At 29.9% G+C, this 13425-nt stretch overlaps 1 protein-coding gene across 1 annotated transcript in view; it reads left to right on the forward strand.

Annotated features, from left to right (window-relative positions):
* The first annotated feature begins 10398 nt into the window (after positions 1 to 10398).
* LOC107856433 (putative late blight resistance protein homolog R1A-3) overlaps positions 10399 to 13425 on the forward strand; it is a 6348-nt gene continuing 3321 nt past the window's right edge. Inside the window, exons 1-2 of the mRNA XM_047399250.1 lie at positions 10399 to 11943; positions 12031 to 13425. Of these exons, the coding sequence (XP_047255206.1) occupies positions 10785 to 11943; positions 12031 to 13425 (2554 nt within the window). The 5' untranslated portion in view covers positions 10399 to 10784. The remainder of the gene's footprint in view (positions 11944 to 12030) is intronic.

The following is a 13425-nucleotide window of genomic DNA, read 5'->3' on the forward strand; positions in this document are numbered from 1 at the left end:
GTTTAATCACACACCATTTGATCAATTTGAGACATGGGACCCTATAACAACTATAATATTCAAAAGCTCATCAAAATTACTAAAACCTAAGAATTTAATTAGGCACCTCAATTTGTCTTTATGTATATACACTTCTGGTCAAAGAAGAATTTCAAAGATTTTGTTAACAGTAAATACTAATAAAACATTCTAATGACACATATTTTATTCTTTAATTTATGTCAATATCGAAGTAATACTATATATATACACTAGATAGCTGCTTCGAAAATGAAAGAAAAGTTTGAAAAATACACATCTTATTATCACCATTGACCAAAATAGTTCCAACAAAATTGACTACTGTATATAATTTGTTAGGCTTTCTTTTTCCCTAACAGTTTGAAGATAAAATCTTTGCTATAGATTTTAGTTTTAAGCTTATGTTATATTATCACATTAAAAAAATCTACGACTTACCGACAAATTTAATTATTTTCATGTGGTCAAACTATATATATTATACCATCTATTTTCGAAGTGCAAATATTTTCTATAATGAAATAGACTTCATTAAATTATATTATAAAATATTCCAAAAAGAAGCCGTAAAATTACGTACCACTAATATGTACTATAGTTAACGCATGGGGTGCAACCGCATGTTCGTATATATGTCTCTTTCTATAGGTCCATGCATGTACAATAATTTTTTGTGTTTTAATTATATATATATACATTGTTAAAACGAAATTATACTATTAGGTTATCATTACCAATTATAAAAAGTAACATGCCTTGTTTGAAGTTTTCCAGTCTCATTAATGTGTGGATACTTACCTATAAGTATCGTATACATATTCAAAATTTAAAGTTTATGATCAGCACTTATAGCGATATTAAGTTAATATAAAATAATAAATGAATTCACATGAATTTATATACTCCCTTTGTCCCATTTTAGTTGGACACATTTCATTTTGTACGGTGATTAAAAAATCATAAATTAAATGATGAATTTTGCTATTATACCATTAATCCATACTAATGATATTCATTGGGCATAGAAATGGACATTGAAATTGTAATTATCCACACATAGTATATATTATTATTTGTAGGGGTAAAATGAAAAAAAAAATTAATTCTATCCTGATTTAGTAAGTGATCAACTAATGTGAGACATTTATTTTTAATAAGATAACCAATTAAAATAAAATTGAAGGAGTATATCTTAGGCTAGGTGCACCCTTGGGTGACCTAATTGGATGAAAAATATAATTTTTATACTAATTTATATAACTTAGCTTATGAATAAGCTTTTAAGATATATATAACTACAGATAAATTCCCATGATAAACATTAAGAGGTCACTAGATAAATATAGTAGGATTAGTTTACTAACTTGTTATAATATGTTGAGCTATTATACTATACACTATCGATATAAATAACTTAAATCATATACTTTTTATTCACTTTCGAACCGATGGTCTTTATACGAATCCGTATTCATAATTGTGGCGCAAAGAAATTGTATGACGATACATTTCTTAGACTTAAATCATCGATCCATCCTATTGAACCCGGTGATAAAAAATATATTTAATTGATCAGAACATGTCATGATTATAATAATACTCAATTGAAAAAGCTAACATGTGTGTTTCTATCACCTAGCTACATGCATGAAAAAAACCAAACATAATGTTAGTTTGATTTGCTTGTCATCTCTGTGTGAAGTGAATCTACGTTTACAAGACATAATAGCCAGCAAGAAAACTAGATAATTCGAACACCTCCATTTGTTGTATCCCTTTTTTCCACTATTGTTTGTTATTGTCTGTCTCAATCTTTGATTTTTTCTTTTTTTTTTTTTAAAAGATTCTTAAAAAATAATATTAATACGTTTGATGAATAAGGAAATTTCTAGTTTTGGACTGGAATTTGTAGTAGTTTTCTTAGAGTTGGAGACACTAGTGGCCCTCTTACCATAATTCTTTGTTGTGGACAAAATTATTATGTTCTTAGCCAGCTATTATATCATGTTCTTCTGCCCTTTTTGCTGTCTCATTTTAATTTGTTCTCTTTTTTTTTTTTCTTATTTTATTTACAGTTTTTCTTCTTCTTTTAATATACAAACGAAATTGATTTAATCATACATACTTTATTGAACGCGATATAGAAAAAATTAGTGCAAAAAATGATATGCGTGTATATAAAAAAAGGATACGTTTTTAAGATAGGCATCATGATAAGAATTAATTAAACAAGGTAAACTTTAGATTAACTTGATTTAAACTCGCTATATCTAACTTGACTCAGCCTATAAAATAGTGTAGAAGAGTATAATTTGAATTTGAACAAGTCAAAATGAACACAATTTGTGTACAAATTTCGTAGTCTAATTTTTCACTCTAATTTCAATAATTGGCCTCTGGTAGAGATGGGAAAAAATTGTGTTAACGTCTTCATTTAAATGCTATAATAATTAATGACTTGTTACTACTAGTGGGGGAGGGAGGAAGGGAATAATTTCCCAAAACTACATAACACCTTCAATGGGTACACTCACTATCTACTTTTGGTCATATACATATAACACATATACACCTATTTAATATACTAACATATAGTAATTAAGAAGGGAAACAATGTCAAGTTAACAATCAATGTAATGCACACAAGACGTTGACTTGTCAGCTATATATATCCCTTCATAAGCAGTTATAGATGTAGTTTCTCTTCCTTCTTTCTTTCTTAATGATTTATTCAAAATGCACATCAGGACATTAAATGTAACAATTACATAAGCTTTTATATATATATATATATATATATATATATATATATATATATATATATATATATATATATACGTATGTAGTGTATTATAACATTCTTATGAACTTAAATATGTTGATATCTATACACACAAAGTGTAGACATAAATTAATCTCACGACTCACATTCACACGTGAGCAAAGACAAGGAGGGTCCATTTTCATGTGGCTGCCCATACCTTGAACATGTGCATGGGATATGTATATTAGCTAGGGTTTTTGGAGAGAAAAAGTGACTCAAGCCAAACATGCATATATATTGGCTTGTTTCTATGTTATTATTGCAATTGATGTACAAAAGTCGATTTAGGATTTAGACTTGATGAATTTAACTTTTAAGAAGTAAATGAACTATAGTACTTTTAATATTATGCATTCAAATTTTAATGTTATCTGTTGAAACTTATTATAAGTCGATTAATTTTCGACGAAATATATATATTTATTGAGGGAGGGCTTTTCAGACGAAACATCTATCAGAAATTTGACTGAGTGCTTTTCGGACGGAACGTCTATCAAATTTGAGGTATAAGTTGCATTAGGCTGGTTTGTGGGGTGGGGGTTGCGGGGGTCAAGGGTGGTAGGGAAGGAGGGTTTGGAGAAGATAAAGGCCAACAAAAGGTAGGGACCTATATATACATACATATACATATGGGGTGAGAATGAAGTTTGGCAAGAGACTTTTGTGGTTACTCATTTTATGGCTTTTTTCTTGTTGTTATATGAAATGGAGGATGGAATAATAGATCCTTTGATTAATTGCTTCTCTTTTCATTTTCCTCTTTCTATGTCCCACTTTTCTTTTTTCTTTTTTGTCATAGCTAATTTAATTTTCCTACCTAGCAAAGAATATGTGTGGTGGAGATTTTGATGCCTACCAAACACGTCCCTACACTCTTTTAGAATTACATGAAAGAGCTTTATATTCATTTCAACATTTTCCAATGTAAAATATATTGCAACTATATAACTATATTTTCCTTATTCCCAAATTGTATATATACCTTAAAAAAGAATTTCAAATTCTTGATTCTTTAATTTTGGGAAGAAGGTTTTATTCTTTTATGTACAAGCTAACACTTTTTTTTTCTTTAATCAAGCAATAAAGAATGAAAAAATGGCTTCCACTTTTTCTAATTAATAACTTTGAGGGATTATTTTAATAGATGATGTTGATATCCAAGTATTTGTTAAATCATGAGCAATCATATATACTTCATGAAGTAAAAACTTCCACGTTGCTTCTTTTATGTTTCTTGATTAATTAATGCATTTCTCCCATGCAATTTATCCATATTGTTCGATTTTAATTATTTTAATAACAGGATAATTAACTAATCTTTCATAGTTGGATTTATGTAACTCGTATATCTAGTTATTTATGGTAAGGAATCCCATCACGTGAAAGTGGTAGGAATAAATGGACAAAGTTAATTAATTAATTTTCAATACTATTAATAAAGAAAAAACAATGGCTAAAAACATAGGAAGTTAATGAATGGTTAATGTTATTCCAAGAGAAAACAAACATTTGATTGTGTCCTCGTGTGCATGGCTTTATTCTATTTAAGGAGCCCATCTTCCTAATTCTAACGATTTGATATATATATATATATATATATATATATATATATATATATATATATTCTATAGTAAAATAAATTCTATATAAAGTAAAGGTAATTCGAAACATAAATTAATATGCACTAAATTCATTGTTCAATAAGATTATAGATTCTGATCTAATAATATTGAATATAAAGTTCTTCCAACGAATTCCATTTTTAACTTACGTCATCCAACGATTTATATCCAATACACTCATATCATACATACCTATATGCTAGATCATATGCTGATTTGGGATTTGAATTTTATGAGTGTGGAAATTTATGCTGATTTGGGATTTGAATTCGGAAATTTATGATTGGTGCTAATTAAACTACTGGATTCGGCTGAACTCATAGCTATAATGATAAGTCCTTCCATGTATATGCCTTGCTTTTATGATTTTTATGTGGACTTATCACTATAAAATGCATTTTAATTTCTTTTAATTAATATAAGATTGCAATGATGTTAGATACAAGTGGGATTTGGACATATAGAAAATCTAAGCCATAGTTCAAATAAAAATAAAAGTAAGCAAACAAGTAAGAGTTAAAGAAATGAAATGATAGAGATCTAGAGATATAAAGTGCTGGAGTAAGTAATTTTTGTGAGAAAGTGATAGGAAAGAAGTGTCACAATCTATGTAGCTTAAACTACAGACATAGGTTGAGGTCCTTTTGGTACCATTTAAGAAATTGAGAGAGACACTAATTGGCTAAATTTTATTTTATTTTTTAAAAAAGAAATTTTTTGTGTTTTGACAACACATTCTAAACCTTTCGATAAAGGTCTCAATTTTATTGATTCAACTTGAAAAAATCGCGGTGCGATTCATGTTGGTAAAACTGTAATTATGAGAATTTTTTTGGGGATTTGTGGTGGTAGCGGAGGGACCTATATGTTTTTGTGGGCTTAGGATTTTCTTGTACTCGTGCGTATTATATAAGAGTGATTTAGAGGGTTGACTTTTGACTGTTTTTCACGTGTTATTGAGATTTCAGCTCCTCCTTGTATTCTTCTCTAATATAGTGAATTTTTCTCATCCTCTGCTTGTATGGTTTTTTCTGTCTAGGGTTTCCACGTAAAGTTTGTGTATTCTTATTTTCTTTTGTTTATTGTATTGCGTATTCATGTTTGATTTCATAACAACTATGATGTTCGAACCAACTTATGCTTATTTTTTCTTATTTTATTGGGTGCCTGCATTCTCATATTGACACAAATTTTGAGTAACTTTGTCATAAAAACTTAAATAAAAAGGAATAAATCACCATTTTATCGATCTTTGTTAAAATCTGAACCCCGATCTCTCATAATTTTTACTCAATTCATTGACTTTTAGATTATATCCTTGAATGCTGAAAGATTGCATCTCGATGCATTAGGAGCCGTTTGGTTAACATTAATGAGGGGGTTATCCAGTGTGTGATTGAAATTTATGGAATTATCTATCGATCTTTATAGGATGTGATGGTATTTATCCTGATTATAATTTCAAGACTATGATTCCGAGTTAACCTTGTTTTTAAACCACACGATTTATACATCTTCTTTTTGCTTATTTTATAAATAAAAGTAGTGATAATTTCACAAACTATGTCAAAAAAAATGTCTAAAATATTCACTATCACTGGTTGGTCTATTTTGGTCCCAAAATAGTTGGCACTGCATGCACATGATGTAACAACAACGATCTTCATGTGATGAACTTTTTTAGCTATAGTATATATATATATATATATATATATATATATATATGTAGAAAATTGACTAAATTCAATATTTTTTTCCTTCTTTTATTTTTCTGTTTTGGGGGTATATATTTTGTTATGGCTATCAAGATGATTTTATGAAGCTGGACCAAAAAGCTGAAATGAGCATCTGGCAATATATATGTAACCATGTGGGACTGTTTTTGGTATATTGTATTTACTTAAAGGACCAAGAATCATATGATAGGTCCTAATGTATTGATTCTTTCATTGTTAGCTACTTCTTTTTTTTGCTAACTCTGAGTACAAGAAACTTCCAAAATATATTGTGAGGTATAATTGTTGGGTGCGTGAACAAACGTTCAATATTAATATATAGTAGAACGATAATCTTATTCTTAATGGTGTGAGGTCCTTCGGAATAGATTGTGCGGACTTGACGTATAGCCTGACAATCGTTATGAGAATAAATGATTCGACGAGGCGAGTATAGAGATGGCAGAGTGATGTTAATTCACACAATGAATTTCAGAAATTGAATTGTGAATCGTGATAATGTGCTACGTAAGACTCATGGATTGGTAATAGGTCAGATGGATCTTAGTTCGAGGGAGTATATATTGTTGAATGTGTGAACAAAGTCGCACATCGACCTATCCTAATGTAAGGGTTTCAATTATTAACATTTTATCATCTTATCCTTTAGGTGTTTTAAGTGGATGATGTGTGAGTTTTAAACTATAAAGCTAGAGCGAAAGTCACACATCAACTTATCCTATGTTTGATACTTATTTTGGCGCTCGATTAAATTTGAATTCACACTAGAGCAATGACTTTTATTTTCTTCAAAGCTCATGGTTGACTAAAGCTAAATCATAAAATCTCTATAATTTGTTAGTTAGGTACTCAAGTATATATATATATATATATATACGCAACTTTAAGAAGGAAAAGTAAAGAGACATTTTCACAGTGCATTTATGGAAAACTTGGTGTATGTGATAGAATTTGAATGTGAAATTGATTTGTGGTCCAATTTTGATTTGTGGCCAGAAATGTAAGTGATAAATATACAGTAATAATTGAATTGTTCATTTGGCTCTTATCCACAAATCTTTGGATGAGAATTTTTGCTAAAATAATAAAGGCCAAAGTCATCCACCGGCACTTAAACTTGTTGCGAAAATTCACTTAGACCACTAAATTAAGGCCTGTTCCTATCAGACCCTTAAACCCCCAAAATTTTGTTCCAATTGAGCATTTTTTTCCCTATCAGCAAAAAGGTCAAAGTGTGTGTTTCACACACGCGATGACATGGCAAAACGAGCTAATTGGAAGCTGACACATGGCATTGTGGGTCCAATAATTATTAAAAATTAATTATAATTTTTTTAAAAAAAATATATAAAAATGACATTGAGGAAATTATTAAAAAATAATTCTAAAATTATTTAAAAAATAAAAATAAAAAACTAATTATTTTAAAAAAAATTAAAAATAAAATAAATTATTAAAAATTATTTTTTAAAAAAAGTAATAATTAAAAAAATTATAAATTTTTTTAAAAAATGAAAATAAAAAATGGCATTGAGGATAAAAATTATGATTTTTTTTTATAAAATTATTTAAAAAATAAAAATAAAAAACTGATTATATAAAAAAAATTATAAATTTTTATAAATAATGAAATAAAATATTAAAAAATTATTTAAAAAATAAAAAATTAATTATTAAAAAAATTATAAAACTTTTTAAAATGAAAATAAAAATGGCATTGAGGATCCAAAATTATGAAAACATAATTATAATATTATTTGAAAAATAAAAATAAAAAACTGATTATTTAAAAAAAATTAATTTTTTTTTTAAAAATGAAATAAATTATTAAAAAATTATTTAAAAAATAAAAAATTAATTATTAAAAAAATTATAAAACTTTTTAAAATGAGAATAAAAAATGGCATTGAGGATCCAAATTATGAAAAAATAATTATAAAATTATTTGAAAAATAAAAATAAAAAAATGATTATTTAAAAAAAATTATAAAATTTTTAAAAAATGAAATAAATTATTAAAAAATTATTTTTTGAAAAATAATTATTAAAAAAATTATAAAAATTTTTAAAAAATGAAACTAAAAAATGGTATTGAGGATATAAATTATGTAAAAATAATTATAAAATTATTTAAAAAATAAAAATTAAAAACTGATTATTTAAAAAAAATTATATTTTTTTAAAATGAAATAAATTATTAAAAAATTATTTAAATAATTAATTATTAAAAAAATTATAAAGAATTTTAAAATGAAAATAAAAAATGGCATTGAGGATCCAAATTATGAAAAAATAATTATAAAATTATTTAAAAATAAAAATAAAAAACTAATTATTAAAACGAAATTATAAAATTTTTTGAAAGATGAAAATAAAAAACAGATTTTTTTAAAATTCAGTTTTATTAAAAAAAAAATAAAAATTGGGGCCTCTAATGCTTTTTGGGGCTTTTAGTGTTTAAAAAAAAGAAAATTTGTTATTAAAAAATTTTTGGGGCCCTTAATTCCACTTGACAACTATTTATTCGTAAATTAATAAAAAAAATGCTCCTCATGCGCCTCCCACGATGACACTGAACGCGCAGTGCCACATAGGCAAAAAATGTCCAATTGAAACAAAATTCGGGGGTTTAGGGGTCTGATAGGAACAAGCCTTAGTTTAGGAGTGTAAGTGAATTTTCTATCGATGGGTTTGGCCAATAATAAATATATACCTGGACCTTTTCATGTGCTTTCCTTCACTGTTCATTCTGTCATATATGTATTTAACTATACTATACAATAATACAGGTAAAAGTGGTCACAGAAAAAGAAATGAAATTAAACATTACAGGTAAAAGTGGTCACAGAAAAAGAAATGAAATTAAACAAATAGTTCTATATTTTGGTCCCCCTTTTACTGACTACAATGACACTGCAATAGTTAATGCTTCATGTTTTGTTGGGTGAAAACAAAAAAAATTCACCATGTTTTGCAATCGCTGTTTAATATAGTAAATAGTTCTTTTTAAATTTTTACTTGTCCAGAATTACAAGTTTAATATCATGTTGAACATATTATTGAGGATCATTGCATGTATATGTTTGTGCATGATTCTTTTGAATAAACTTACCGAAATAACAAAACATAACTAGTGTAGTTTCACAAATATTTTGATTGTAATGTTCTTAGTGCAGAACTTACAAAATACTTGTTGAGAAAGATTTGAAGAATAGTGATACAGATACATGCACAATGTATTGTTCCCAAATTTATCTGGGCCTGCTATACAAACAGGCATTATCACAATTGTAAGCCCAAGCCCCATTTCAAACTAAATGGGCCTTAAAACAAGGATTGTTATAGGACTCAAAATTCATGTTTCAAGATATTGGGATGCATTTGTTAAAACTTTGGTTAATGGGGTTTGGGAGAAGCAAAGAGTCTAGTCTACATTTGGATGGTGGCCCAAGCTCATGTGAAGAGCCCAAACACCTTATGTGTCTTTTTGGTAAGTAGTACTCCTTCCATTTTAATTTGTTTATCCGATCTTGATTTGAACAGAGTTTAAGAAAGTAGAAAGGATTTTGAATCTTGTTGTTTTAAATTAAAGATAGGTTGAATATACTGAATTATCATTTAATCTTGTCGTCGTAACATGCCTTGTGGAAGTTATAGGTAAAGAGCTGCCATAAAAGAAAACATACATTTTTTTCGAGACGAACTGAAAAGGAAAGTAACACAAACAAATTAAAAGAGGAAGTAATTGTTTAGAGTTTAGACTTCAGTATCAAAGGCTTTTGAGGCTTACACCTCCCTATTACAAGACCTAAAGAAAGGCTTTCGGTAGCGTCCTTAGAATCTAAACGTTTTGAAGCTGAGTGTAGTTTCACTTAAGAAAAAATAATGGCACCATTATGTAACCCATTGATGCAATGGTACCATTTATTTGAACCAGTCAAAGTTTGTGTCCTTAGAGACTATATTCAGTACATTGTGATATTGTGAACCCTAAAGTTTGAGTGAAGAGAAATTAATGCATTGTCTGGTCATTAGTCAAATGTCAAAAAACCAGTCATCCATCAACTTTATTACAGAAAACAACATTACATCAGGGATATTTTCTAAATGTTTTCCAACTTTTTCATATTTAGTTTGTAGAAATATTTTGGAGGATATTTTCTACTCGAAAATAAGTTTCTTAAAAATGAGAAGAATAACTTCTTGGAAGTAGTAACAACAAGTTGCATAGGTGACTTTACATTTCGAGGTTATCTCTCGTCCCCCACTATCCAATGCCCCTACCCCTTGACATTCCCACCCCTCGCCACGACGAAACTCAATCCCCACCCCATCCAACAAGACCAACCCCTATACATGTAAATATTCTAGAAATAATATTTTCGTACTTATCGAATCTAGAAAATAAGTAAGAAATTGAACTAATAATGATTTTACAAGAAAATAATTGTATTGTAATTGATCAAAATAGTCAAATTGTCTTGGAGATGGTACTTTGTTCATGTGCTTCACTTCACTATTCATTCTTTCATATACTTTGACAAATAAAGCCGAGTGATAACAGGAAAAAAGAAAGCAAAGATGCACAAAACTCATAGCAAAGAAATGGCATATGCAGCTCTTTCTTCACTTATGCATACACTGCAGAAACTCCTACAGCCTAAATCACCTTTGATTTGTGGAACCTCTATGCAGCAACAACATGCCGAATCTGTTCATCAAAGTGTATGTGCCCTTCAAGTTTTTCTTGAGGATGCAACAAACGAAGTCAGTGATATTGAAAATCTCAAGGTTTTGGAAAAGAAAATCAGAGATGTAGTCTACAAAGCAGAAGATAAAGTTGATTCAAGCTTAAGCAACATTATTTTAGCAGATAACGACGACGACCGTGATAGAGCTTGCAGATTGTTGAATCAAGAATTGCAAGTAGTTGAAATGGCATTTGATTCTCTCAAGAAAGAAGTGATGGTGGTCGAGTTTAACAAGCACGGTGGCAAATCGGAAGAATTAACAACAACTTCCTACTCATTAGTAAAAAATAATACTGAGGAAACGACTTTTGTTGGGATGAAGGATGACTTGGACGCGATAGTAAATTGCCTCAATGCCCAGATGAAAGAGCTTATAGTCATATCAGTTGTTGGTATGGGCGGTATTGGTAAGACGACTCTTGCCAGAAAAGTATTTGATGACTCAACCATTCGTTGTCGATTTGATAAACATGCATGGGTCACCATCTCTGAACAATATAATAAGAGAAAAATGCTTCTTGAAGTTGCCTCTTCAGTTGGTGGAATCATCAATCAAGAAACAAGCAATGATCGACTAATGGAGATCGTGTATAGAGGTCTGAAGGGTCGAAAATTTCTAATTGTCATAGATGATATTTGGAGTACTGAGGCTTGGGACCAAGTGCGAAGAATATTTCCAAATGATTACAATAAAAGCCGAATTATATTAACCACTCGTCTAAAAAATGTTGCTGATTATGCTAGCTCTCCTGATTTTCCTCCTCATGATGTGTCTTTTCTAAGTTTAGATGATAGTTGGAAACTATTTACCGGAAGACTATTCAGAATGGATCCCTGCCCTCTGCAACTAGTAAAAATAGGGAAGCATATCATACAACAATGTCAAGGATTACCTCTCTCGATTGTTGTCATTGCTGGACTTCTCGGCAAGATAGGCCTGACACGTGATAATTGGAAGAAAATTGAGGAAAATTTGAACTCATTTTTTGGTACGGTTTCAGAACAGTGTCAAGCAATTCTTTCGTTGAGCTATAATTGCTTGCCCCCATATCTGAAGGCGTGCTTTCTCTATATAGGAGGTTTTCCTGAAGATCTGGAGATTCGTGTCTCGAAGCTGATTAGATCATGGATTGCTGAACAATTCATAAAGGAAAGAAGCAATAAAAGGTTAGAAGTGGTGGCAGAGGAGTATGTACAAGAGTTAATGGATAGGAATCTAATTTTGGCTGGTCGGCGAAAGCCTAATGGAAGGATCAAAACTTGCAAAATTCACGATCTACTACGACAGTTGTGCATAAGAGAAGCTCAAATTGAAAATGTTGTCCATTTCCCTTACAGTGATGTTCCTACTTACTCAGATGACATAAATGATCGCAGGCGAGTGATCATTCCGCGTTTGATTGAGGATTATTTTTGCGATCATCCAAGGCACAGGAATGGTAACATTACAACCCGCAGCTTGATCTTTATAGGAGGTAAGTCTTATTTAGTTTCTGAAATAAATCAGTGGCCCGATATTATTTCACATTTCAAGCTGCTTAAGGTGTTGGATGCACGTGAAATTGGCTACGATTTCTCTCCTATAATACCTCAACTTGTACATTTGAGGTATGTTAATGCAAGAATCGGTGATCCATCTTCACTAGCAAAATTACGCAATCTACAAACCATAATCATTTATTCAAAGAAAAATGTGCAGCTCCCAGCGGAAATCTGGACAATGTCGGAGATAAAACATGTGGAAATTCTAGATGTGGATATGCCTGATCCTGTTGACGCGGAAAGGTATCTTAGTATCGGAGAGCAACAACCTTTGTTTCTCCATAACTTGCAAACACTTGTTCTCGATTCCTCTCCTTTTTTGGCGGAAATCCTGAAGAGAACAGCCAATCTAGATAAGCTAAAGATTAGATGTGTTAATCAACATAACGAGTGGTATGCTTTTCTTGATTGTCTCATTCTTCTGCAACGTCTTGAAACGCTACATATAAAAGCAATAGAAGACAATGGTCATCTCGTTCTCTCTAGAGATATTTGCCTACCTAATCTGAAGGAACTGAGATTAGCTTGGACTTATTTGGCATGGGAAGATATGACTGTGCTGGCTAATTTACCCAATCTTGAGGTGCTCAAAACGGAACGTGCATTCAATGGAACAAAATGGATACTAGATGACGATGTTGTGTTTCAAAAATTAAAATATCTACGATTTGAGTTCGAAAATCTGGAAATTTGGGAAGCATCTAGTGATAATTTTCCGATGCTTGAGCAACTAGTCCTTTGGAATATCGAAGAATTGGAGGAGATTCCACAAAGTTTTGGAGAAATAATGACACTAAAATTAGTCGAAGTAGAATATTGCAACCCTGCAGTCGACAATAGCGCAAAGAACATTCAAGAAGAACAAGAAAACTGGGGAAATTATGAGCTTCAAATTCGAATTACTCCTTCTGTAAAATGGTTGGCTTCTC

This window comes from Capsicum annuum, chromosome 11, assembly GCF_002878395.1.
Source record: "Capsicum annuum cultivar UCD-10X-F1 chromosome 11, UCD10Xv1.1, whole genome shotgun sequence".
Lineage (NCBI taxonomy): Eukaryota > Viridiplantae > Streptophyta > Magnoliopsida > Solanales > Solanaceae > Capsicum > Capsicum annuum.